General features: G+C 58.7%; 1 protein-coding gene across 3 annotated transcripts in view; it reads left to right on the top strand.

Annotated features, from left to right (window-relative positions):
• The window catches only part of MED27 (mediator complex subunit 27), a 152,208-nt gene that overhangs the window by 50,697 nt on the left and 73,862 nt on the right, over positions 1–27,649 (top strand). For 2 of the 3 annotated variants that reach the window (XM_045846495.1, XM_045846494.1), the window contains exon 3: positions 3,109–3,239. The exons of the other annotated variant lie outside the window; for it this stretch is intronic. In XM_045846495.1, the coding sequence (XP_045702451.1) occupies positions 3,109–3,239 (131 nt within the window). The remainder of the gene's footprint in view (positions 1–3,108; positions 3,240–27,649) is intronic. 3 annotated transcript variants of the gene reach the window in all.

The raw sequence follows: 27,649 nt of genomic DNA, 5'->3' as shown, positions 1-27,649 counted from the left end.
CAGCGGCACGCTGTGGGAGTTAAAAAGAACAGAACCTATTTTTTCTCCTGTTTTCATTTTTTTCTCGTCGGTTAGTGCAGAGCTGATCTCGGAGAGAAAAATTGCACTAGGACTTGAACAAGTTGCTTTTGAACCAGAGTTCTTTTCATGCCACAGACGTTTGGAGCAAAGTATGTTTATTGAAATATATTTTTATAGAAAATATTACAGAACCTGTAATTGAAAAAACCTATGGCAGTGTTTTGGGGCCACGATGAGTTCCTGATGCTAATTTATGGGTTCGCTCTGAACTCCTTCCGCTGTTTTACAACCACCGGCTCCATGAACGTTTTCCAAGAGTCCTTTCGGATCTAAACTGTTTCATGGAATGGAGTATTTGCCGCTTAAATAATGTATAAATCCAGTTGGACAGGCGCTGCCTGTCAGTTTTATTAACTTTGACCTTTTCTCCCATTATAAAGACGGTCCAGTAAATATTTAATGGGCCCTTATAGATCCTGACAGTCGGAGCCGTGTTCCTGGAAGCCGGGGTAGGGGCATGTGATTAACAAGTGCCGCTTAATCACCGTGAGTCAGTGGGCCTGGGCCTGGCCCTGGGGAGAGGAGCCCTTCCGTCCACACCACGCGCACTCGGGGCGCAGCGCACACTGACGCCGCCCGCGGGGCTGAGGGCACACAAAGGAGCCCTTTGAAAGACGGGCAGCCGCTCGCGTGCGTTTCTGCTGCTTTGGTTTTCTTTTGTTTGTTTGTTTGAGCGAAGCGCAGGACGCTGCCAGGTGGGCAGAATCGCCCTGCCACTCCGCACAGTTAGCAGGCCGCCTCCACTCAGAGTCAGCAGGGCTGCAAGGGCTGATCTTGCACGGACCCTAACGAGACGCAAAGCGCAGGCGAGTCCGAAGGAGCACCCGCTCCTGGGGCCGGGGGGGACCCCTGCCAAGCCGTCTCTCCCTTTAATTCCATAAAGCCCCGTGCATATTGCACTCATTGCAAATTCTGGCGGGGGAGATCGAAACCCAAGCAGCTGACATTTTGAAACATTGTCTTTCAAACTTGTACTGCCCCTCGCTGCCATCGATTTCCCATTTAAGAACTCTGTAGGAGAAAAACAAATTCGAGCAAAATTCATTGGTCTAAGATGAGTTGTTAAAACCAAATGATGCCCCCCTCTTCCACCCTGAAAGGAGCTCCGTTTTTATTACAAATGTGATACATCTTTGTCTTGCATTGTGCCGCCATAAGGCTCCCGCCGCAGGCTGGCCACGTAAATCAAGAGGCAGTTAAAAAGCAATACGGATGCTCCAAACACAGACATTTCGGCCTTCCTGGGTGACTGGATATCTTCACTTTATAGCCACTTTCAAGAAGCAGATCATTTCATTTGGTTCTGCTTTCTTTCCTTCTCTGTCTGTGTGCAGCCCAGCGGCTGCGGGCGAGGCCATTTGTCCTTCAGAACGCTGTTAGCCTTTGCGTCCGGGGCCCAGCCCCGTTTAAACGGTGGTCACCAGCCTCATTACCATGAGCTGTAATGTAGCTGACTCTGCAGAGGAAATCTGCCCATTGAAGAGCGTTTGGGAAAGAGAAATTGATTCAGAGCTTCAGAATGAATTACTGTGTGTATGTTCAGTTGATTCTCAATACATGCTGGGAAGACCTTGCTTAATTTGAGAGAGGGGGAAGAAACACACTAGATGTTATAAATGGTCTCAATCCAGATTCTTAGCTTGGCATTTTCACATTTGAATGTTTTATTCACATCTGTTTAAAATTAGAATACCTTTCAAGGATAATTTCATGATAGACAGATTGATGACAACTCTTATGATCTAAAATAACAAAAGTATGGGATTTAAAAAGAGGAAGGAAGATAGAAGTCACTATCACATGTCAAATTGGATATAATTAGATTTTATTTATTTTAGAGAGAGAAAGGGAGGGGGGGGAGAAGAAAAGAAATATTGCTGTGCCAGAGAAACGTCCATCGGTTGCCTTTTGCCCACACCCTCACCCCCCAGCTGGGACCTGGTGTGCAGCCCAGGCATGTGCCTGGCCGGGAATCGAACCTGCAGCATTTCGGTTCTCGGGCTGGCACTCAGTCCACTGAGCCACACCAGCCAGGGCAAGGTGGGCTTTTTTAAAAGTCCCATTTGGTTTAGAATTAGGCAGTTACTTCTCTTTTCCGATGGAGAAATTGAGGTCTAGAGAAGTGAAATGATCTGAGTAACCTCAAAGCTCCGTCGTCTGTCCAGAACAAGCAAAGGAAGCTGGCCCTGAGCCCATTTGAAAGCATGCCGCTTCCTCAGCCCATTGTGTTCCCGTTATGTGTACAAGGAGTGAAATGAACTTCTTTCTCTCTTCCTCCTCAGCGTGTGTATCCGTTTGTGTATATGTCGTTGTAAAATATCCTCTTGAGCTTATTATGGTTGATGCTTGTATCTCAGCCACTGAGAGCGGCGGCCCAGTGCTTCTGAACCCTGACTCCCTGGGGTGTTCGAGTCTGTCGTGGCAGCGCCACGCTCCTGGCTTGCTGTGGTGCCCCGAGTTACGAGTTACGTGGTTTTTGTTATACGCAGGACGTGACAGTAGCGAGAGTTTCCAGAACTAATTTATCTTTAGGAGCGAATGGATCTTCTTACAAAAATGGCATCGGTTTTAAAACTATTTACATAAAGTATATGTGAATAGTAGTAAACTAAGTAAAAATTACTCTACTTCTGTGACTTAGAAATACACTGTTAACATTGCAGAGAGCGCCTTTTTAAGCATCTGTCTATAGTGTAACCTGTTTGTTTTCTTTTTTCAATGAAAAAAAGTGAAGTAAAAGTATTCTTATAACTAACCAATTTCCCAGCTTTCGCTGGGCATGTAGGTGGCTTCCAGTCCTTCGTCATTACGTGGTGCTGTGATGAGCAGCTCTGCTCCCGTTGCTTTTCCTGTGTTTCTGATGATCTCCCCCGAATGCCGTCCTTGAAGGGGAGTGTTAGCAGGCGCACTTGAAGTGGTGTAACACGTTGTAAAGGGGTGAAACGGATCGAGCGTGGCTGGTGTCACGCCCCTTGGCCCGCCTCCCCACACCTCACTCTCCCCCCTTGGCTTTGTCGTTCTCCGCAGCTGCAGTACCACGCAGGCCTGGCGTCCGGCCTTTTGAATCAGCAGTCGCTGAAACGCTCTGCCAACCAGATGGGCGTCTCTGCGAAGCGCAGACCCAAGGCCCAGCCCACCACCCTCGTCTTACCACCGCAGTGAGTAGCGGGCGGGGCGGGGCTGCTGTCCCCGGGGTGCTCTCCTCTGTGCTTGTTTCTGGCTCCCGAAAAGTTACTTTTTGCCCCGTTTGTTTTTTTCTTTCAGAAGAGTATCTGTTAAAATTAGAAACCCGGCACATAGGTAACACTTTACATAGATCTTAACTGAAGCAGTTATATACCACAGTTCACAGTTGACGTGTTTGTTGTGTGTGTGACTTTTCCACCCGGGACTTGGAGATTCCTCCTCGCTTACTCTTTGTTTCCTCGTCGCACCCCCACGGCAGGCGGCGGGTGAGTACAGCCGTCCTTTCTGACAAACGGGACGGCCGAGGGGCACGCTGGGACACGCCGGGACGAGCTGCCGGCTGCCTGCGGGACCCGGGAGGGCTGCGGTTGCTGGGCCCACTCGTTTCCGTTTCTGTTTTCTTGATAAATAGGAGTGTGTGCGCCCTTTTCTCAGCAGGAGAGAGAGCTGTGAGGTTCACAAGGTGTACGGCTTGATAATATTCACGTGGGGGATGATGTTCCCCTCCACGTGACCGCACGCAGATCGAGCCCCGTGGCCGCCACTGCCCAGGTCCGCCGCTCAGGGCCCCTCCTCCTGCCGCAGTGTGCACACGAACCCCCGCTCTCCCCTCACTCGGCACTGCTCCGGCTTCGTTCCTCAACTTGGCTGTCCTTGAACTGGGAGCTAGCAGATCACATGCGTAATCTTTTGTGTCAGCTGTTTTTTTAAACTCAACATAGTGTCTGTTAGACTCATCCAGGTCGGTGGCTCTTTTTTTTTTTTTTTTGTCGCCACCTAGTATTCCTTCTTGAATACCGCCACAGTTGGTCCGTTCATTCACCTCTTGGGTTACTTTGTGCCAGGAACCCCCGAGGGTGAGGGCCGAGGCTCGCTTGGTGCCGCGGGATCAGAAAGGCGGACGCAGCCAGCCGTCTGCCGCTGGCGTTCTCTCGGCACGCACGCGCCCCGGGAGGGGCGGCGCTCCCCGCCGGCTGGTCTGGGCTCAGACTCGTCCCGGTGTCCTCCAGCCCTCCCGCACAAACCTGTTCCGTTTACACCCCCGGTTACAAACCCCGTGTAAAAGCGTCCGGTCCGGAGGAGCGTTTGCGGATGAAGCGCACTCGTTTGCCTTCGTTCGTTTTCTTGTCGATCAGCAGATCTTTATGGTACCTGCTGTCCGCCAGGCCCTGTCCTAGGCTCCGGGGATGGAGTCAGGATCAGGACAGACCTGGCCCCAGCTTCCTGAAGCTTTTTGTCTACTGGGGAAGAGAAAAATAAGTAAAAGCACCTCCTCGCCCTGGCTGTTGTGGTTCAGTTGGTTGGAGCGCCATCCCGTAAACTGAACGGTCACCAGTTCGGCCCCTGGTCAGGGCACGTGCCTGGGTTGCGGGTTCGGTCTTAGCTGGGTCGCATGCAAGAGGCAGCAGATGGATGTTCGTCTCTCACGTAGATGTTTCTACCCCCCTACCCCCATTTCTGAAATCAGTAAGCATGTCCTTGAGTGAGGATAAAAAATAAAGCACCTCTAAACAGATTGATCAATGCAATGCAAACATTTCTGGTTATGATTGGTGCTTCAGAAGGGACCACGTGGGCGTGGGGGGGGGCGACACTGTGTGAACCGGGCAGTCAAGAGCAGGCCTCCTGGGGCGGTGACGTCAGGGGGAGACCTGGCGGGTGCGGAGGAGACAGGCCAGGCAGGGCCTGGGGAGGCTGCCGGGTGGCCCGGGGACCTCGTGTCTCACTGGGGGACACTGTCAGACGCCCCCCGCTTCGGCGATTGTCAGGCTTTCTTCGCGATGAATGGTGGCTTCCGGGACAGCACGGGCATGACCCACCAGCCCCCTCCCGCCCGCCGCAGACCCCGGGGCCCTGCTCTGCAGGGACGACGGGGCCTCTGTGACTGCAGCGGGACGACGGAGTCCTCGCTGCTCGGCCGAAGCGTCCCGGGGAGCGTCCCCGTGTCTGTCGCGTCCCGTGTGTCGGTGCAGTGGTTCCAGGAGCCTCGGCCTCCCGCTCTCTGGAGTCCGACGGGCCTCGTGACTCGTCCCTGCCCTGCATGGACTGCCCGCCGGGGCGGCACACTTGGCGAGAAGAGAGCGACATCCCGGCGGCCCCGTAAGACCGGAGCCGGGAGGCGTGAGCTGCGAACTCCCTCTCGACGGAAGTCAGCGCCCAGCCCATCTGTTTGCCATTTGTTCACTCGCATCGGCCTGGAGCCTGCTACAGGTGACACGCTATTATGAGGACGCTCAGAAACTATTTTAAGCAGCAAGGCAATCAACAGACTCTGTTCTCATGCCAGGAAGAAAAAAAGAGAGAGGTGTTCACAACTGTCATTATACATTTATAATAAATCACTCAAAACACTTAGTTTCGAAGAGAAAAGTGGTTACCGTGTGCTAAGAATACAGCGTTGAAATGATTTCCTATACTGGGTAGCCAGTTTCCTGTGAAAATCGACTGTCGCCTTTTCGCATCATTGAGCCCACGGGCGCGCGCCGCCCTGGGGGCCCTCAGAGGCCCCGTCCCGCGGCGGGGTCTGTACCTGGTGGTGGTGGCGGCGGCGGCGGTGCCCGCTGTTCCAGGCATCGGGGGTGAAAACGCCGGCACAGCACAGTGGCTGGCTTAGCTGGACTGTACAAATGGTCGTTAAATGGGGGCACTAGGAATGTACGCATTACTGTAGGTTGGGGGGAAGAAAGATAACAAAAAGACAAAGTAACACTTCCACCCTGAGAAAGTTACTGTTAAGGTTTTGATGGATATTGTTTAGACTTTTTTCTATGCGTATGTAATATATAATTTTTTAAAAAAGATTTTATTTATTTACTTTTAGAGAGAGAGGAAGGAAGAGAGAGAGGGAGGGAAACATCAATCTGTGGTTGCCTCTCGTGCGCCCCCTACTGGGGACCTGGCCTGCAACCCAGGCATCTGCTCTGAGGGGAATTGAACCCATAACCCTTTGGTTCGCAGGCTGGCACTCAGTCCACTGAGCCACACCAGCCAGGGAGTAATATATAATTTTTAAAAACAAAAAAGAACCTCCAAAAAGACTGTATTGTCCTATTGTTCTATATCACGTCTCAATATTTATTGGGTGTAGTTGTTAGATTTTAAGGTAGTATAATTTTATCTGTGGAATATTTAAATTTGTATATTAATCAGTCACCCATGTTCTGCTTGTATTCTGTAGAACACTAATCACAAAACTTCACAACAAGCACGCGTAACCACAAAATAGCTTTGTCATTAAGAAAGCCCCTCGAACTCCCTTTCAGAACGACACCTGAGTCCTTCGGGGTCTGCTGCGCTCCTTACCCGTCGCCGCACGACAGGCCGCCCACTCCCTGGAGGCCTAACAGCAGGGAACTCGCCCCCTCCTGCTCCTGGGCGACCGGCCCCACGTTTGAGGAACAGCAACAACACGGGAACCGCGTGCAGGGACAGGGCTGCTGGAAGGGAACGCCACCGATTCCGGAGGTGACAGGGATGGTGACGGCACGCACGCCCAGGGGCCCAGTGTCTGAGCGACAGATCGCCAGAGTTGAACCGAAAGACTCCTTTTCTGCCACCGCCTTGCACACCGAGTCCCTGAAAACGACACAGGTGCTCACCAGGGTGACTGGGTCTTCCGGGGGGTGGGGATGCTGCTGCTGCTGCTGCTGCTGCTGCGCCTGAAAGCCGGAGGCTCGGCCCGCCCTCCGCTTCCCGTGAGACTGGATGGAGCCACACCGAGCAGAGCAGAGCGGCCACACCGCCCTGTCCTGGGAGATGGTGACGCACAAGCGTGGGGCTTTGTGGCCGTGGCTTTGGGAGCCGAGCCAGCAGGCACCGGGTGGGGTGAATGAAGCGCAGGAAGCCCGCGCCTCCTCCCAACCGTGGCGTCGTCCTGTCCTCTCTGCGTGTCCGACTCCCAAGGCCGCCCTCTGGGAGCCGTCCTCGGCCATGCGGGCCTGAAACTGCAGCTCCCCCCACCCTACTGCCCCGCCGTTGCAGACGCCCCCGTGCAGGTGGCACTGGAATGGTGGCTGTGAACATGCCTCCTCCAGGGGCCGGTCTTCCTCTGCAGTACTGGGGCTTTGTTTGGCCCCCCCCCCCGAGGGTCTCGGTATTTTGCTGAGGGCAGACTTTGTGACGTGTTGATGAGTTGCTCTTTTTGGCATTGTTCTTCCCTGGGGCCGAGTTTCCCTCCGGGCACACGACAGGGGAGCAGCCCGAGTGAGGAGCAGGCAGGCCGGTTCTCTCTGCCCCGAGCTCCCGAAGTACAGAGCGTCACTTCCCGAGTCCCCTTTCCGGGGTGTGGGGTGTGGAGGGCTCAGGCGGGCACCCCCCATCCCCTCCCCCCAGCTTGGGCTGGCGAGCCTGTACAGAGTGTCCCCGAAAGGAAGCAGGGAACTTCGCAGCTGTAGATTTCCTGAGTTTTGGAAAAAGTCATCAAAACTTGGGTAGAAGTTCACCAAATCCTTCTTTCCCCAATTGGCAAGTGTTAAGCAATAATATTCATTAAATACCACTGAGAGGCTATGTAATAAAGAAATAATCCTTGGCCTGGGTGGCTGTAACTCTCCAGAAGAGCTGAAATTGAGAATATAATTAAAGATTAAAACATTGTTTGCATTCTAGAACATGGAGAGATCTTCCTCCGCATTGTGGGGCCGGGTTAATAAGGAAGAGATCAGTTTCCAATAACCGTCCCTGCCGAGCCGGTTATTAGCAGCCCGCGCGCGCGCGTCTGACTCGGCGCCGCTCTGGCGTTTCCCCCGCGGGACCGCCGCCGTCTCCAGGAGCGGCGGGGACACCGGCCACGCCCCGGAGCCCCACTCTGGCCCCGTGTTCGCACAGGGCCGGCTGGCCGGCCAGCCGGGGCCACCCGACGACGGGCCTCCAGCCTGGGACTGTCTCTGCCAGTTGTGGCCGCCCTTTCTGCGCAGGGTTGAAGTGTACCTGAATATTTTCAGTATTGTTGTTGTGGCTGGGAAAGGGAGGAGAACACCATGAAATGCTGTCACACCGTCTTGACCCAGCGGCAGAAAGACACCATCCGTGGGCAGTGCTGGGAGTTCGGGGCTCAGAGCCAGGCACAGGGAGGTGCAGGCCCTGCCCAACCGGGTGCAGAGCTGAACTGCACAAGCCCCGTTTCATTTCCTCCCTCTGCTTGCTTTTTCCTTATTTTATTTATGTACGTATTTATTTAGGTTGCTGTGCACATCGGGTTGTTTCCCATTCTCCTTGAAATACAGTCGGAAGGCATTTAGAGGTCAGGGGTGGGGTGTTGTCCGTCTGTGCTCGGCCTCGCACTTTTGGTTTCTTGGGCCAGGGCCTGGAGCAGACACTCGGAAGGACGTCCTGACCTACGTCCTTTCTCCTGCGTCTCGTGCTCTTGTGTGTGGCAGGGAGGGACAGACCAGGTCTCTGCCGGCCTGTGTCAGTGACTGGGGAGGGGGAGTGTGGCTCGGTGCCTGGGCAGAAGGACTCCTCCGGCTCGGGGCTCCCGTGAGGCTTTCATTCCGTAGCCCCCCCACCCCGTCCCCACTGCACCAAGGGGTCTACCGCTGCCTGCCCCTGGGTCTCGGTTAGAGTGGGAACGCCGTGGGGACCAGGGCTCTCTGTGTCTCCTTTGCCGCCTGGCCTTGGCCCGGGGCCGAGGGCTGAGTGAACGAGTCCCAAGGGCTAGTTCCCCGCTGTGCGGCGGTGCACGCCCACGCACACTCGTCCCAGCTGCAGGGCCCGAGAACATCTTTCTACGAGATCCTCTCTCGGGACCTGCGTCTGCACTGCTCGGGCTGTTAGCAAGCCCGAAGAATAAGCACTGGGGGTCGCTTGCCTGGAGTCGGGGGCCTTGGGGACAGACAGATGTGCCTCAGGGTGAGGATCTGGAGCTGCGGTGGGCCTGGCCCCGCCGAGGGAGGACGGACAGGGTGGGGCGCGGAGGCTCAGGCGGCCGGCAGGGCCCGGGAGCCAGGCTGCGGCCGCGCAGGTGCCGCCACGCGGAGCAGCAGGCCCCGGGGGCTCGTGACGGGCCCTGTGTGGGGAGTGGTGTATGGGGAAGATTCATCAAGTGGCAGGATGCAGATGACTCAGGTAGTCCTTTGTAGCTGTTTAAAAGGTAGTTGGTTCGCGTCACTGATCTTTTATCCCCTCTTCTGGGCAGGAGGAGACTCTCCGGGAGAAATTGAGAGGAATCTCTCATCAACATTCATGTAGTAACTGTCTGGAGAATAAATACAGGGGCATTTTGTTGTAAATGCTCCATGACGTTAGGCTTCCTTAGCACACGTGCAGAGAGAACCACGTTTCGTTCCACTGATCGCCGCACACTGGAGCCTGTAGCTTGTCAGGCTGTCGTGCTTCAGAGGGACCGGGGGACTCCTCCGGCCAGCAGGTCCCTGTGTCCGCCCACAGAGCGCTGGCCCCTGGTGGGGAGCCACGAGGGGGGCCTGGGTGCTGCCTGGCGTCCCAGACCCTCCACTGGGGCCTCGGGTCCCCGTGTGGGCGAGTCTGTGCTGCTCACCCTGCCGGTGCTGCAACCCTGGGCAAGGCCGGGCGCAGGCTCAGTCCGCCGGGCGTGGGAGGGGCAGCGGCACCGTCCGTAAACAGGCGAGCGGGGTGATGAGTCGAGTGCTCGCAGCCTTGGGTGCGCTGGGATGGATTCAGTTTGCTCGCAGACACTCCAGCCTCTGCCTTCTCTTCTCCAACGTGTTGGAGGGAGGGTGTATGATAAAAATAGTTGCTAATTGTTGGAACAGGATGGTAAGAACATGATGCTGTTGATGAGCTCATTATACTGTTTTATCTACTTTTGTGTAAATTTGAAAAATTTCACAGTAAAATATGTTTAAAAATGTGGGTCTGGAGCTTGGATTGTTGTTAAAGCAACCGAGTTTGGTAATCAGCAGTGCAAAGTTGGCGGGAAAAGCCTTGGGAGTGGGTGGGACTGGTCAGGGGTCGTGGAGGGAGACCGGAGGAGGCCGGGGCCGGAGCCCCGCCGCCCCGCCTGCCAGGAGGCGCCGCAGCACCTTTTGACCTGGCTCCGCCCCGGCCTCCCTTCCAGCTGCTCTGTCCTTTGTTCGCCTCAGACCTGTTCCGAAGTTGGAAACTCGGTGTCTTCTGTGGACGCCAAATCAAAGAGCGATTGTGTAAGAGGGAAAACTGTAGTGAAGAACCTGGCCATCCAGAGCCACGCCACGTGTGGCCGCCTACAGTACCCGTGGAAACACTGTACTTCGTTGCACCCCCTAATTGCGTCCTTGACGAGGCGATGTGACCCAGGAAGACAGCTGTCCCGTGTGGTGATTACATCACTGTGGCCATTACTGGGCGAAGGCAGAGAAGAGGTGGTGGTTGTACAGTGCAGCTCCGCAGATGGGAGCTGGGTTTTTAATCCTCTTTTGCATAACAGAGAGAGCTTCGGGATTATTAATATTTCACACTGTGTCACTTCCACCCAACGCTGTTTGTAAGTGAAACACCCTCTCTCTCCTCTTTTCAAATCTCCCTTCTCTCCTGGAATGAAAGTCATTTTGTTGGTCTTTTGATGTGTCTCCGTTTCTTTCTGTCTCTGCCGTGTAAGCTGTTGGTCACCCACCGATTCTGGCCCAGAAAGCCCCCGTTCAGGGGTATAAGCCATCGAGAAGCGGCGGGCCCGCGTCTGCGCTCACCTACGGCGGAAACTGTCCCGCGCGCCGACAGACACGGCGACCTCCGTGGTGCGTGTGCCCGGGAAGAGGCTTTGTCCCCGAGCTGAGTCTGGCAGCATGGACTCTGATCTGGTGGCATCCCCCGAGTCCTCCCTCGTGGTTGGCAGGAGTGTACTCACTTCTGGCTTCCCGAGGCCTTAGCAAATCACACCTCGGGGCATGGCTAGTGCCCTCTGAGCACGGGACCTGCCTGGTCCTTGGGATGAGCTGTCAAGGTCAGTGCCCACCCTGGGACGTTCTGACAGCCAGGTTGCAGTGGGTAGGAAGGGGTCTGCCCGGCAGAGGCGGGGCGTGCAGCCCCCCGCAGAGACGAGGGGTCCCTGAGAGCGGCGGTTCTGGTCCGGGCGCCACGGGACAATTGCCCGGGAGCCCTTGCAGGGAGCGGCCCCATCGTCCATATTTTTAAACGTCTCACAGGACGGTTCCTGTTTGCCCCTGAGGGTCCGGGCCACCGCCTCGGGAGGGGCACAGGGGGCACTGCAGGCATGGAGCGGCCCGGGGAAGAGGGGCCGACAGGTACCGGATGGTGGAGTGGTCACTGTGGGAGGGCGTGTCGGAGCTTACCTGCTCCAGGCCCCGGACCAACTGGAACGCAGCAGGAGGTGGGTCCCAGCTCGGGTGCCTCCTCATGAGCTCCCAGACGCACCCACTGCTGTCCATGCCAGTCACTTCCCTGACCACTCTTGGCCGGTGACCCACAGGGCCCCAGGGAAAGACGCACAATGTCCGCTGACATTTTACTCCTTTCCTTTGAAAGAATTTTTATGTTATACCAGTGGTTTGGTCCTTCTAGTTGAGTTAGTGTCCTCGGACGCTTGCACACCAAGCTGTGTAAATCAGGGGGACGCAGCTCAGCTCACCGCAGGCCCACCGTGTCGTCTTTTCTGTGCGGCATGTGTTTATGGCGTGTGGATTCTGACACATGTGTGCACCCGTGAAGCCATCAGCAGCTCACCACAATCAAGGTCATGAACATGTTCATCGCCCTGGACATGCCTCTGCCCCTCTGTTGACTTTTCCCCCGACACCACCGTCCCCAGGTGACCATCGGGCTGCTTTTTTCCATCACTGTAAACTAGTTTGCGTTCTCCAGAAGTTTATATAAATGGAATCGTTCAGTACACACTCTTAAAATTTATTTCTATAGAGGAAAGGCGGGAGGGAAGGACGGGGAGAAGAGACAGACAGGCATCGGTTTGTTGTTCCGCTCATTGCTGCACTTACTGGTTGATTCTTGGATGTGCCCTGCCCGGGGATCGAACCTGCAGCCCTGGTGTATCGGTACGATGCTATAGCCAACGGAGCGCCCCAGCCAGGCTGTACCCTTTCCTTTCTGATGTGGCCTTCTCCGTCAGCACGACTTCTTTGAGATCCGTCTGCACTGCCGCGGACATCAGGTCGTTTCTTCCTGCTGCCGTGTGGCCGGCCGCTGGGCGCCGGCCCCACAGCCCGCCTGCCCTCCCACCCGCCGCCGGACGTCCGGTGGTTTGCGGTTTCCGCTTGCGGAAACGTCCGGTACAAACCCTCCCGCGCACGCGTGCCGCCGCTTCCTCGGGGTGAGCAGGCGCGCCGCCTCGAGGCCAGGTGGTAGGTGCGTGTCTGACTTGGTAGGGAGCCCCCAGCCTGTTCCCCACCGGGGTCCGGCCGTTTGCCGCCACTGCCCGCGCACCCGAGTTCCGGTCGCTCCGCGTCCGCGCCGCCGCGGGGGGCGGTCCCTCCTGAACGTCGGACGTTCTGATGCGTGCGCGCCAGCGTCTCATTGTGGCTGTGGCCGGATCTCCCTGGGGCTCGTGGTTGGAGCCCCTCTGCGTGTGCGTGTTTGCCGCCCACGTGCCTTTTCTGGTGACGTGCAGAAATGAGGCTGAAGTCTGCTGCGTGAGATGTTACTTTTGAGAAAGGCAGGTGCCCTGTCCTTTGATGGCTTTGAAAATCTGGTCCTGCGGAGCCTGCCATGGGTCGACCACTGCGCGTGGATGGGTTGGTGAGTGTCTGCTAAGTAGCGTCGCTGGGGGCGGTCAGAGGGAAGGCCGTCGCTGCAGGTGGTGCTTGACCCTGCCTTGTGTTTCTTCGCCACGTCTGTCCTCTCCTCTGTCTTCGTGTCGTAGCCCCGGGTCTGGGCCTGGCTGGTGCTGGGCGCAGGCTGTTAGGTCGGTCTGCCCTGATTTTCCAGGAGGGGCCCTTGTCTTCACGCCACCCGAGCCTAGGCTCCTGCTGTTCTTCCGCCTTAACTGACATTTATTTGCAGCCCACGCTGCTTTTTATTCATTTTTAAAATTCAGCAGTAGAGCCTGATGTTGATTTGATAATGCGAGGTGCTGGATACTCAGTGGTAAGTAAACCTTCCCTTAAGGAACTCAGAGTCTTGGGGAGACAAGCATCGAGGCCGTCAGCATCCCCAGAAGGACGCGTGGCCGGCTCTGGGGACCCCCGAGAGGCTCCCTGGGGGACGTGGACTCCGAAGAGCTGTGATTCCCCGTGCTGGACTTGGGGCTGCCCGACAGCGTGCGGTGGGCCCAGCGCCCGTCCCCCCCGAAAGGAGCCGGAGGCAGGGACTGAGGCACGAGCTGCAGTGACTGAGGAGTGGGAGCATCCCGGCCCCCCGCTCACCCTGCTCCCGGAGTCCCTGGAGCCCGCATGCCTCGGAGTAGAGAGAGGCGGCTCCCTCCGCTCTCAGGGAGCCTCCCCAAGGCCCAGGGCAGCTGGTGCCCCAGGCCCGTCTTCTCGGGCACCAGGCTGTGCGACAGGCGGCCTGAGGCCGGGGCCCCTCCTCTGCTCTCTCTGGGGCAGGCTGTGCAACCCCGCTCGTCTTTGTCCCTAGTAACCCTGTTGTTCAGTAACTGGGAGAGACTTGGCCAGGCCTGAGCCTCCCATCAAACTTACGCGAGACCTGAGTCTCCAGCCTCACTGGACATGTCACAAGGGGAGAGGACGGGACAGCCTTCGTGTGCGCCGCCCACACAGGTGGAGTCCATCAGGCCCGGCCGATGTCCGGCGCCTTCCTGCCCGCCCTGCCCTGCGGGTGTGGGGCTCAGACACAGTCCTGGCCCGGCCGCTCAGAGGAGGGCAGCTCTGGGCCCTCCGGACCTCCCGTGCAGCTGCGCCCGCCCACCCACAGGGGCCTGCTGTGCCCGGAGAGGAAACCTGGGGCTCGTCACCTCCGAGTCAGCAACCACCCCCTCCAACCCCACCCCCCTCGCCGGGGCCCGGAAGTCCTGTTCTTCCCCTCACCGCTCCTGTGTTGCCGTCTCAGGGCCCCGAAGACAGTGCCCTTGTGCATTTCACTTCATCGGTGACTTGTTACTGAGCCAGCGTAAATCCCAAGCACAGTAGCTCGAGAAAGATATTTTTTTCCTGTCTGATGTAAAATAAAATTTTTGGGGGGGGGAACAGTCACCTTGGGAAAAGTAGAATAATCAAAATTAAGTAAATAAAAGCCACCAGATTCCTTTCTTCTCTTTCCCAGAAATGTCTCGTCAGGTAGGATGACCCCCACCCCTCCCCACCCCCACCCCGCCGCCCGAGGGTGGCGTGAGGCGCAGAACCCGACTCGCACGCCAGATGTGGGGCTGGGATTGGTGCTCCCAGATCAGCGTCTCCTCGCCAGTTTTTTATGGTACTATTTTTATTTTTAACAAAGGACACATAATGTAAAGGTCTCCCAAGACCAATTAATTCAATGCAGTGCGTGCAGCAGACACTTAGACAGTGTGTGGCATTGCCCTGCCCCCCGAGGAGCCTCTGATGCCGTTGAGGGACCGTCCAGGGTGCGGTGAAGGCCCCGACGGGGGCGGGGGCTGGAGGCGGCCCCTCCCTCCCCCGCTGCTGCTGCTGCTGCTGCTGCTGCTGCTGCGTGACGTGCTCTCCACCAAAGACGCACTGCTGCAGAGCCCGCCTGGGGCCTCTGCACGGTTGTCCCCTGGTGCCCCTGCCGATGCTCCGCCCCACACCCACTCCTGGGTGAGTTGGGGGGCGCAGTGTAGGAGGAAGGGGGAGATGACCCAGGATGCTAAGAAAACCGTGCCATTTTAGGCGATGGTTTGCGGTGGTGTCACAGAATTCCCACCTGCACTCTGCTGTCCTGGGATTTCCCCCCCGTTGGGTGCTTCGCTGACTGTACATTGGGTCTTGCATGTGAACCTGGCAGAGGCCGCCAGCCCGGCCTTGCCGCTGCGCCTGGTTCTTTGCGAATGGCCAGGGATGTTGCCACGTGGGTGTGTGGAGAACTCCAGCAGCGTCCTGCTCCGGCGCCCCTCGGGTCCCTGGAGCTCCGCCCTGCGAGCACTGCTCTGTGGCAGAGGAGCACTGCTTCATCAGCTCCTAGGAACCGGTGTCTCTGCTCTGCAGATGAGCCCGCGTTGATGGACGCAGAGTCCAAAGAACTAAGGTGAGAGATCACCGACCGAAGCCAAATCCACGGCGAGGCAAGGAGGGCACCGGACTGGTCAGTGACGACAGGGGCTCGTTTAGTCCCTGTGTTCACCCTCCGGGGGGACTGTCACTCTCCCGGCCTTCCCAGGTGATGCCGCTGATGCTCAGACCTTGCCCAGAGTCCGCCATCGGGGGAGGGGGGGGTCTGGTTTCAAACCTGGGCACCGGGGCTCCGGGACCCACACATCGCGGCTGCACACGGCAGGGTCATGCCTGTACTCACCTGGGTCAGGTTTTCTGGAAGCAGGTGCCGAGCTGGAGTTTGGGGTGCGGTGTGTTTGGTAGGTGCCCGCACCTGTGGAAGGTGGGGAGAGAAGCGGTCACCAGACCCAGGGGGGCCCAGGGAGGCCAGAACGTGGCTTCTGCAGGGTCAGGCTGGGCAGATAAACAGACATCACCGCCACCGCGTGTCCTTTGGGTCCTTCAGGAAGGGTGCTGACCCTCCCCACTGCTTTGAGGTGCAGGCTGGTTTCTGTTTGCTCTCCTGGCTCCGGGGGAGGGGTGCGTTGGGCCAGCATGATCTCAGACTTCCGCTCGGCCTCCCCACTGCAGCAGGCCTCACCCCACGGACCAGGGACCTGGTGTGCTGGCTGTGCCCACGGTCAGGTGTGTCGCTGTTGGTTACGTGCCACCGGATGGGTCTGCAGAGCCAGTGGGCAGACCCCTGTGAACTGGGCTTTGGCCAGGACTCCATCTGCTGCCTGGCCTGGGGGCCCCCACGCTTAGCAGGGTGCAGCAGTGTGGTCACGTTCTGGGTCTCTGGGACTCGGTGCAGAGTGACTGTCCGCGCCTGACCCTGCAGGAGCCGGCAGCCGGAGCCTGCACGTGGGCTGCGCTCCCACAGCCGCCCAAAGGGCTCTGGGCGGTGCGTCTGCCGCAGCCTCCGCATCTGGGGACTCTCACCCTGCAGCTAGGTCCAGGGGGCCGGCCTCACTCTCAGCAGTCTACGGTGAATTGGGGTTTAGAATCCAGTGCACATGGAAATGCGCTGGGAGGCAGAGGCCAGACGGCAGGCTCTGGCGCCAGCCTGCCTGGCTTCGAACCCGGGTCTCTTTCCTGCCCGAGCGCCCAGGCAGGCATGCTGTTTAGCCTCTCACCCGCAGCTCGTGCGGTGGTGAGACGAGGGTGACGTGATGGGGCGTCGCACGGCGTCTGCCATGCGGTCACCACTCAGCACCTGCCAGCCGCTCATTCTGCGTGGTCATTGCTACTGACAGTGGCAGCAGCCTGGGCTGAGCATGCGCCCTGGGTGCTGTGCCCCGCCCCGCCGGGGGTCGGCCAGGGGCCGCGAGCTGCCCTTCGTGCAGACCAGACGTGTGCATTCCTCTCTGCCGTGGGCACCGAGAGAGGTGCAGACCCAATGGGGGGGGTTTGCGGATTTTCACCCGTTTCCATGGCCGCGCCCTGGGAGGCGAGAAGGTGCCCGTGACAGGGGTACTCACGAAGCTTCCTTTTCTTTTTTCCTACCAGTTTAAACTCAGATGAAATCGCATCTCCCGTTGGCACGTGCGCGTTCCGCTGTGCAGGCGCACGCGGTGCACACGGGAGCACGCGGTGCACACGGGAGCACGCGGTGCCCACACGAGGCCGTGGGAGCCGGGCGGCGGCGGCGAACACAAGGCCGTGACAGAGGGGCGCTGGGCGGACCCGTTTCAAAGCTCTCCTGGCGCGCCTTTTGGGCGGGTGTTCCGGTTAGCAATAATTAATGAGTCCAAGACACTGAAAAATCTATGAGTTCCTTCCTGAACCTTCAGAGAAAATTGAATTCCATTTTATGTGTTTCGTGGTGCGTGCGTTCTATCGTATTTTAATTCTGCGGGTTATCGGGTTAGACACCAAGTGCGGCGCCCGGAGGACAGGGAGTCTCGGAGGGGCAGAGTGCTCAGCGCACGCAGCGCGGACCTGCCCGTGACACGGACGGAGTGTGAATCGGCTCCGGGCGGGGCGTGGGCAGGGGCAGGCGGCACGGGGGTGCTCCCTCTGGGCTCCCGACCGGGCCGGAGAAGGTGAGAGCGGCGGCTCTGCTCCGACGGGTGGGTCCCGAACGCCGGCGTCCGAGGGCTTCCCCCCACAGGTGCAGGCTCGTCCCCGGAGGCGCCCGCCCCTTCCGGAAGGCAGTCCTGCTTCGCCGCAGCCGGCCAGCACCTGTCATCCTGCACGGCCGCTGCGGAGCCGCCCGGGGCCAGGCGGCAGTTAGGGACAGCCGGCGGAAGCTGTCTGTCTGGGAAGGGAGACCGGCCCCTTCGGAGTCAGTGCCTCTGGGCCACTGCGGTTTACAGAGCAGGGCTCGCCGTGCTCTGCGCCGCGGCGCCCCTCCACATTCCGGCCCTGCAGTGCGATGATGACACTGACGAGTGGACTGGCCCCCACTGTTCACAGACTCCCCACTCCGTATCTGATGGGCGTGTGGCGTGACACGCCCCGGACTCGCAGGAGCCGGCAGTCCGGTGGGAGGGTGAAACTATGTCCAGAGGCAGATGGGAGAGGACCAGCTCCAGGTGATTGGTACCGACGGTCCTTCGTGAGCTGTTGTGAGCTGCCGTCCCGCGGGAGGTGAGCTTTCGCCAGCTCTCCTGCTCTCCTGGGGGCCCTGGGTCTGGTCGGGTCCTGGGGTCCGGGGCAGGCCTGCCTTCGGGCTGCAGAGCGTGCGGCTCAGGTGCACCGAGAGATCACATCCCCTTAGGGGGACACCGAAATCCAGGGCAGGTGGGCTGGGTGGCCCAGGCATGACTGCAGGGGACGAGGCCAGCGGTGCTGGATTGAACCTTTGTTGGAGCGAGAGACGCTGTGCGCCCTTGGGAAGTGGGTGGGGTGCTCCCTGAAGGAATCGGGTGGGGGCACTGTTGCAGGGACCGGGGACCTGGGACGTGGTTCAGACAGGAGCGCTGGTCTCACGGGGGCAGTCTCACGAACATGAAGAGGTGCACGCAGTTTCAGGACCACAGGGGAGGGACCTCAGGGCTGGTCAGAAAGGGAGGCCGGGCCAGGGCCCTGGACGAAACAGAAGGTGCCCACACCAGCGCAGTCTCCTCGCTGCGTGGTTCTGCTGAGAGGAAGCTCAGTCTTTAATTAGCGGTGTCTGAAAATTGGAACCTTTTCAAAGTGTTACAAATGTGTTCTTTTCTAGTATTCACCAGCTATTTATATAATTGCCTTAAGCCTTGGTTTCTTCTCCCGGGAAGCAGGGGTAACAGCATTTACACCTTGTAGTTGTTGGGACGTCTAGGTGAGAGCGCGAGCATAAAGCCACCGCGCACCCGCTCTGCCTCCCTGCGCTCCTGAGCACCCTCCCTGCCTGAGCGCCCTCGCTCGGCCCGAGGCTGGCGGAGTTAGCGGCTTCTTTAATGGGCCGGGGACGGTTGACACGTCGATAACTATTCCTGTGTCAGTAAGCATAGCGAAGTGGCTAACAAAAAATATTTTCTCAATGTTTATGTTGTCATTTTTTTTTAAATTAAAAAGTGTGAGTAATTGCTATGCCAGAGAAATTTTTGAAAAAAGAAAAGGCTCCTAATTTTACCTCTTTAATATCATGATTTTTTAAATTTCACTTTGTCGTATTTACGGAAATGAATTTCTCAGTGAAGCCTACTTCTTAAAGGTTGCAAACCTGAAAGTCCGCTAATTCAGCCCGTGTCTTGACGGACGCGGACTCGGACCTTCTCCGACGGTTTTTCGTGGCGCGGGGACAGAGTGCTGGGCATCATGTGCCGTTACCGTGGGGCTGGGGGGTCGGTCCCGCTCGGGGGGACACCAGTCCGTCCGCACCCGACTCCCGGCACGCTGCTGCCCGCTGCCTGGGGAGGGGCGGACCCGGGAGGCCCTCCGGTGCACACTCTCCGTGGCGGGGAGGGCCGCACACGCAGCTCTTCACGGCTGCCCAAAGCGTTTTCAGCGAGCGCTTACTCCTGTGCCAAAACATTGTTCTTCAGGCAGCCGGGGTGGTGCGGACAGAAAGCCAGAGGGGACAGAAGAGGGAGTAAATCCGCAGGAGAGCAAGAACGCCCTGGAAGCACGCAGAAGGCTGGCTGGCCGTCGTCGGGCAGGTGTTTCGCCCTCGAGCGCTGTCAGGCGTGATCCCCGGGGAGGGCCACCCCCTTGCGGCAGAGCCCGCGTCCGGTGCGCCCTCTCCGGCACGAGGCGCCGGTGGGGAAGGAGCGCGGGCCCCCGCCCGTCCCCTCCTCCGCTGAGCAGGTGGAGGACACAGCACATCGCGCCGGCCTCCTGCGAGTCCTCGCCTCTGCGCCATCGCCCACGCCCTGTTTCAGAACTCCTTGCGACGCTGGCGGCGGGTTCCGTGGGCCGGCCGTGCGGCAGCGTGTCCCGGGACTCTGACGCACGCGGGTGCGCGGGGCATCGGGGCGCCGGCGGAGCCTCTCCGGCCGCAGCGTCCTCCTGCTTGTATGCTTGACGGGAGAGCCGAGAGGCTGACCCCGTAGAAGACGCATCTGCCTCCGTCGGAGGAAGGAGGGAGGGTGTAACCTCTTTGAAAATGGTGGCCGGGACGGTGCCACGGAAGGTCACGGCAATCGTTCCCTCACCTCTCTCCCACAGTGTCCGTGCAGTGCCAGGAGACAGTGGGGCGGGGCCCCAGAACTCGGGTGGAGAGTGTGACCCACGAGTTTTATATTCAGCCAAATTCTATTACATAGGAAGACTGCACTGTTCTTTAAACAAACAAACAAACAAACACCAGGCAAAGCCCACGAATGTTCTTTAGACACCTGCCCGGTGACGCAGTCCAGTGAGTCGGGGGACAAGCTGCACCCGCTTGTTCTTCCCACGGGTGTGTGGTGGCTCCGCCCTGCCCCAGGCCCCGCCCCAGGCCCCGCCCCAGGCCCGGAGCTCGCCAGTTCACTAGCTCACGTGCCGGTGAGCAACGGCAAAGCTGTTGGTCTTTTTGAATATGTAGCCACGGGCAAGTGATCATCAGGAACATAACGTATCATCGTAAGGCAAATGTTATAAAATGTGGGAACATGGAAATGTTCACAGAGCAGTTAGTCTGGGGAGGCGAGTCGCCTCGTCTGATTTGGGGGCCCGAGATAGGTCTGAATATCAAGAATAGAGATTTAAGTGCTGGATAAAAAATTAGAAAACCTTTTGAAGAACCTGAAAAAAGAAGATGGAATACAATCTCCCAAGACAACAAAAAAGGCACCTTGTGTAGGAAGAAAGCATACAAACATGAAGTAAGATGACCAAGTTCAGGACACACGTTTGTATTGCCACTAAATGCTGATGGAGTAAGTTCCTAAAGTAAACACCCCTGATGTGCCTAAAGGGAAAGGCTCGGGTTGTCCCCCACACCAGAGCCCTACTGCGTGCAGCAGCTCAAGGGCCGCTGGACAGATGGGGTGCGCGTTTCTCAGAGACTGGGCTGTGGTAGACATACTGGACGAGCGAGTTCAGGCACGCGGTGTACGGGGCAGCAGAGGGATCATTGTCGTGACGAGTGGGTGCAGCCCACAGGGAGGCCAGAGCAGGCAGACCAGGGGCCAAAATGCCGACCGACCACGTCAATGGCAGGAAGTGCCAGGAGACACAGCCGGAGTGGTGGGAGGGCACCGTGACTCGCTTAGGAGCCCACCACAGATCAGGGAGACAGAGTCAGACAAGCATGTGTGAGGTTCACATAATATCTCCTTCCTTGTTGGTTGAAATGTCACCTGCTCGGGGAGGCCCTCCCGGACTGCCCAGTCTAAAGTAGCTCCCTCACTCTCCATCACACGGCTTTTTTACCGTCTTTGTGGTGCTCATCACCGTCTTATCGGTTTATCATCTTGGGTTTTTGTTTTGTTTTGTTTTCAATTATTCGGCCAAAATCTCTGCAGGAGGAGCCCTGGTTGTCTCGTGCCGGGAGAGCTGGGCCTGGGGCAGCAGGGCTGCAGCTTTAACAGTTACGGAGAGGGGGGCACTTGCTGGAGACGGTGACACTGAGCAGACGTGACCTGGAGGCAGGTAGGTTTCTGGGGAGAGTGGTCCAGCCAGAGGAACGCAGGCAACTGGGGACATTCAGATAAGGTTGTAAGGACAAGTCAGGGCCTTGAACTCCAGGTGAAGGTGCTTGGACTTACCCTTGGGACTAGAGGTCAAAACCCAGCTCCCATCAGATACCCTTGGATCGGTCGGTGGGAGTAACGTGAGGGACTTAGGCTGGTGTGACCTTGAGCCAAGCCGCCAGTGGTGGGCTGTTCTGCCTTGGTGTGCTACAAACAGTAGTTCTGGGCTTCTAGTTTTATCGGTTGTTTTCAGGGATACAATATGTGCTAGTTTCAGTGATTAAAGTGTCCATTTAGAACATTTATTTGCACAAATAAATTCAATTATTTCAAACATAGAAGCAAAATACTGCATGGAATGGGAATAGATGATATAGTTAGACTATTAATGAAAACACACACCTCTGTGTGATTGAAAGTGAACGTGTAACAGTCTCATACGGATGGCGCTAAATATTTCCATGTCTGTCTGAGGTGCACACTTTCCGATGCTAGTGTAACCCTTGATAGTGACCGGCAGGGAAGTCGGGGTGTGATGCAGTGACACGTGTCCACGCAGTGTGTGTCACACCCAAGCCGAAGCCGGCGTGGCGAGTGCTGCCGGCAGCCTTTGCCGTGGGAGCAGCCACTAAGGTGAAAGGGTGCCTTCCCCAGTGACGGTGACGACGGGGCCTGCGTGGGGAGGGGAGGTCTGTGCCGGAGTGGGAGGGGAGAGGGGTGCTTGGCATGTGCTAAAATCCCCCGTGACGTTCCCGAGACAGCCAGAAGGGACTCGGGGTGAATCACGTCAGGGTGCAGCCGCACGGGATTAGTTAGGTCCTGAGGTCATCTCGGGCTCTAGGGGAGGGCACCACACAAGGGCAGACAGAAGCACTGGGACGGGCTCCCTTGGGGGCTGTCAGTGTAGCTGACCACCGCGCCCGGAAGGACACGTTGTGTGCGCACAGCGTGCTCTCTGCTACTGTGCACACATGTGCTAACGAAATAAGGTTGGTGAGCGCCTTTCCCCAGGTGATTCCTCCCGCCCGGATTCCCCTTCCCCTCGTCCCCTGCTGCAGAACACAGTGGCCGGTGGGCAGGGGGGACTGGTCACTGGTCAAATCAGGTTGGAAATCGGAGGCCCGTTTCTGCTACAAGCACGCACACTCCTTGCCTGCAGTGTGCCCATCTTCTCCTGGAGCTCCTCTTGCTGCTGGGGGATCTGGGCCGGCCTGGCCCCCCTGTCCCGGTTTGCTCCAAGCTCCCAGGCGGCTGTGAGTGCTCGGCCCCTCCCCTTCGAATCCCCGAGGAAGGGACAGGAGGAAGGGACAGGTGAGCGTCGTCTCTCCCAAATGGCCACGTTTCGCAGTAAGTAAGCCGAGGGAGAGGAGGAGCTCCGATCGTCTGTGGGTGTGGTTCCGATGTGTCCGACTCTTGTTGTCAGCGGTGGTGGTCTGGTTTTGTTTCAGCACGCAGCCCAGGCTCCGCGAAGCCCTCCACGTGTGTGTCACGCCAGCGTGGAGGGGGACCGTCTTTAGCCGTCACCCTGAGCAAAAATCCAAGGCATGTGATTTATTGTAATTTAGCCAAAACAAATAGTGATTTTCCTTAGGACTTGCTACAATTGCTGCGAACGAGCAAATGTTTATACAAGGTGTGAAATTAAGTTTCATGTAGTCACAGAATGTGAGCTCCAGCCAACAGCTCTGAAATCGTATTTATATTTCGGGCGACGATTTCAGGGCTGGCGCCGGTTGCAATGAAGAGCCCCGCTGCGCTGAGAAGCGAGGTGCTCGTCCGGCCCGGGCTCCCGACGAGGGAAGCTGCGCCCACCCCGGCGAAGCCCCGGGGCCCAGTCCCTGCCTCCCAGATGGGCGCGCTCCATCAAGAATTTGGGGTGACCAGAACTCTCCCCCAGGGGCTTTGTCTCCCAGTCTGCCCCGCTGAAGGGTTCCCTCCGCTAACAAGGACTTCAGCTGAGCCCTCGCTGACGGCTCTCCGCCGGGAGACTGTCGGGACTCGCTGAGCCGGGGAGGCCGGTTAGAGCTGACACGCCTCGTGCCTGTGTGAAAAGGGGACCAGGCAGGCCAACGTCCCTGTAGAGCTTCTCCCCCAGCAGTCAGAGCCCACTGTGAAGAGGCGGTCTCCAAGAAGAGCGGAACCCACGGAGTGATAGAATCTTGCGCGCTGCTTTTTCAGGACTAATTGGGGAGCACAACCATCTGCTGTCACCGTCTCCCTGATGCGTGAAGAGGGATGTGTGGTTCTGTCCCCCATGCCTCTGAGCCCTGGGGTCCCGTTTGTTTTGTGGGAAGACAGAGTGCAGGCACATGACACCACTGTGTCCGGAGCTGGTGCCCGCCGGTCTGTTTTCAGCTCGCCCGACCCCTGCAGTCTCCTCACCGCTGCCGCCCCTGCGGACCGCGGCGGCCTGTGTGCGGGGGTCCGAGCCAGGCGTGCTCGGAGGCGGGGGGAGGGGGTTTCTGCCTGGTCCAGCGCTTGGTGTCTGATGAACTGGGAGGCCGGCTCGTTTCGAGAGCCGTCCGGTGCTGAGAGCTACGACCCTCATTAAAGTGGCAGCTTGCTTTCTGTCCCCTGCCCTCCGCCACCCCCTTTGTAAAAGGCCAGCTTCACATCGGGAGCTTATGTGTACGTATGCCTGTGATGCATGTTCCCTGCACCCCAAGGCAGCGGCGGCCGCTTCCTGGTGGCGGCGTGCGTGTACTTCCGGCAGACCGGCAGCCACTTGGAGAAACGGTTGCTGTTTGAGCTGAGGTTCTGAATCGGAGATGCCTACAGTTTCATTATGTTTTAAATTAAAAGTTTAAAGGTCAGTTTGGCAGACCAAGTAGGCCAAGGTTTTGAGAGAAAAAAAAAAGGAGATCTTGTAGAAGAATCCTGGGGGGGGTTGAATTTTATTGTCTGTCTGTCTATCCATCCGTCCATCCATCCTCCTTCCTGGGCCCAGGGGCTACTCTACGGGGAAGGAGCATGGTCCAGGGGAGGGAGCCCCCTTCCGAGGTGAGAGTGCTCTGGGGCGGGGGGGCTCTGCTGCCCAGCGGGGCTGGCTCCGCGGGGGTCACGTGACCCCCGCTCCCGGCACCCGGGGTTCAGCAAGAGAGCCCTGTTCCTTTCCTCACTCGGCAGACGCTCCGCTGAGCGCCCGGGCACAGCCGGGCACAGCCGGGCGCCGTGCCCGCGGATGGCGGGCGGCAGCAGCGACCGCAGGGCCCGAGTGAGACACGAGGGATCCTGTCTCAGCGCCACAGTTCCGGTGTGTTTTTGAGAACAGCTTTTATTGCTCCGTGATGAGGCGTGCAACTTAGTTGGAAACAGATGAATGTTTGCTCACATTTATCACATGCCACTGATACAGAAAGGAAGATACGCAAGAATTGATTAGATTTTCTTAATCTGCTCAAATCGAGAGATGGCAGAGATGCCCCGGAGCTTGTCTGTTTTAATTCTGTCCGCCGGCCCCATGGGAGGGAGGGGAAAGGGTGCGGTCCCGAGGTCCACCCTGACTGGGTGTCCACTGCCTCCAGCCGCCCCCCCACCTCTGGGTGCCAGACAACGCCCAGAGCGGCTCCGAGGCCCAGGGCCCGGGTGGGAGGGAAGCGGAAGAGGGAAGTGGTCCCAGTGACAGCCGTCGCCTCTGTGCAGCGCCCCTCAACTCCTCCAGCCCGGGCACCGCGGTGCCGGCGGACGCGGCAGCCCAGCAGCACAGCTCGGCTGTGTGTAGGGGGGCTCTTTGGCCCGGCGTTGGGGGTTTTGCCCTGTGAACGCAGGGCAAGAATCTCGGGGAAGGGTGGAGATGATCTAGCCGTGTTGAACACAGCCGGAGAGTGTTCTTTGCTGGAAGTTCTCTGTAGATAGAATTAAACCCTGACTGAAACGCCCCTCTGGGAGGGCCCATCCCCATCTGTAACTGTGCTGACGGCGGACGCCTCGGCCTGTTTGCGCTCCAGCGCGGTGGGGCGTGTGGGAGGCGGCACCACGCGTGGGGCGGTCTGTTCCCGTGTTACTCCTTAACTTAATACACCGTAAGTGATGCACTTGATTTTTGCAGCAGTTTTCCGTTCGCAGCAGGACTGAGCGGCAGGTACGGGGTTCCCGTGCGCCCCCCGTCCCCCCACACGCACGGCCCCTCCCCCGAGACAGGCCCGTGTGTCTCAGCTGCAGGACCCACGCCGACACCCAGCGTCACCCCTGGCCCCCCGTGCACGGAGAGGCCACTCGCGGCGGCTGCGCCCCGTGGGTGTGACAGATGCAAGCTGTCGCTGCCCGCTGCCGGGCGTCACACAGAGTGGCCGCCCTGCCCTGGCGCGCCGCCGGTCCTTCCCCACGTTTTTAACTGCGTGGTTTTAACTCTTCAGTGGCACATTCCGGACACACACAAAGTGGATGAGTACTGCCACGGACTCAGGTGTGCCCCAGCGCCGACAGTCTCCTGCAGTATCTCGAGGCGAGGCTGAGACGCCCCGCGTCATCCCCGGCGTCGCAGCCCGGGTCCCGGCGGGCGGGCGGGCACAGGTGCGCAGAGTGCTCGGGCTGGTCAGACGGCAGCCGAGATACTGCCTTCTCCTGAGCAGGAAGCCGGCGGCGGTTCTGTGACGTCACATTTCCAGCGAGTCTTCACATTCCGGCTCGTCACAGATTCTTCTTCTGCGTCCCCCCAGACTCCCGTCTTGTGACCGGTTCGCTGATTGACGTGCATTTTGTGTTTCTCTTTCAGCCTGCGGTTCCCCCTCCCCTCCTTCTCCCGCCTGCTCTCGTCCCACACTGCCCCGAGTGACCGGTGTCCCATGGGCCCCCCCTCCCCGTGGTCTGGGTTTGCTGCTGCATTGCTGAGCCTGGGGAAGCTGCTTCTTTGACCTCAGGGCAGACGGCAAGTGTGTGGCCGGACTCCGCCACTCGGCCGGGGTCAGGGCGGCTGGTTTGTTTGGTCAGGGCCGCCCCGTCGACGGCGTCGTCTCCCACCAGGAGGCACAGGGGGCCACGTGTCTGTGTCGTCGACAGTGTCAGCAGCCATTGGCACCCAGTGTGCAGACGCAGCAGCATGCAGGGTGGGGGCGCACCAACAGTATCCGCCGTGCTCGTCTGTCGGGCCTGTCAGCCGGATCCTGCCGTACGGGCAGGCTCCCCGCACCCATGGCTGACTCCCAGCGGTGCGGCATGGGGCGGGGCGGGGCAGATCGGCCGGGCAGAGTCAGGCTGGGTTCCTCCCCTTTCCTCTCCTGCTCTCGGGACGGGGCTGGTTCCCCAAAATCATCCTTCAGCCAAGACCTAGTCACTCGGCTTCTAATTACTTTAAAGTAAGGTTTTTATTTTGGGGTAGGAACACTCATTTTCAGATGGCTTTGGTGGTCCTTTCCCTGGATCTAGAGCATGCCCAGGCTGCTGGGGGCTGGTGGCTGTGCTGGGTTCCAGAAACCTCTCAGGCGTGATCCGTGCACTGCTCTTTGGGGGCTCACCAGCAGGAGACCCAGCCAGGTGGGCCACGCCTCTCGGGAGCCGGGGGCCTGGGGGCCTGGGGACGGGCTGAATAAACCGAATCGCCCTGCCCCTGCCTGGGCAGGAGTCAGACGGTCCTCAGCAGTCATTCCTGACCAGCTGTGCAGAGAAGGGACAGGAGGCCCGGAAAGGTGGCCTCAGGCGGCAGCCGTGACAGAGAGTCTGACTGCCGTGGACCGCTGTTCCCAGCCGGGCAGGCTCGGCCTGCCTGCCTTGGCTCCAGGGCGGCCGCCTCCTGACGGGCCCCGTCACCTGGCGCTTGCCTGCGTGCGCTGTGACAGACGCAGAGCAGAGACCCCGCCAGGGGACGCGTCCCACGCGGAGCGTCCCTGCGGCAGCCGCTTCTGAAAGAGGTTCCGGAAACCACGACTGGAACGGCGAGCGCGGCCTGAGGGTCAGCCTCCCTGGCTCTGGCTTGGCAGGGCCGTGAGGGATTCTGCTCAAGCTCACCCTCCTAACGGACATCAAAGCCGTGCAGCTGCTGCCAGAGTCCCAATTAGTGCTGCCCTTGCTCAAACGGGCGGGGAGCCGTGAAGTGGCCGGGCTGGGATTGGGGGCGGGGGGCGTAGGGGCGGGGCGGCCTCGCTCAGGACTGGGTCCCGAGAGCTTGACGACCCGCTCTCCCGTCCCTCCTGGTCACGTGACGGCGGCGGGCTGGACGCAGAGCCGGCCAGGTGGATTGCTGCGCTCGTTTGGGGTTTGGGTGGCTGTCTTTTGGTAGCTGTTTCCATAATCACTGTAAACAGTTTTTGCTTACGGATTTTTTAAAGCACGTGA

This window comes from Phyllostomus hastatus, unplaced genomic scaffold (assembly GCF_019186645.2).
Source record: "Phyllostomus hastatus isolate PE091 unplaced genomic scaffold, TTU_PhHast_1.1 phas_contig_495, whole genome shotgun sequence".
In the NCBI taxonomy this organism is placed as follows: Eukaryota; Metazoa; Chordata; class Mammalia; order Chiroptera; family Phyllostomidae; genus Phyllostomus; species Phyllostomus hastatus.
Note: the sequence above shows the minus strand (reverse complement) of the source record. Positions and strands in the feature narration are given on the sequence as shown.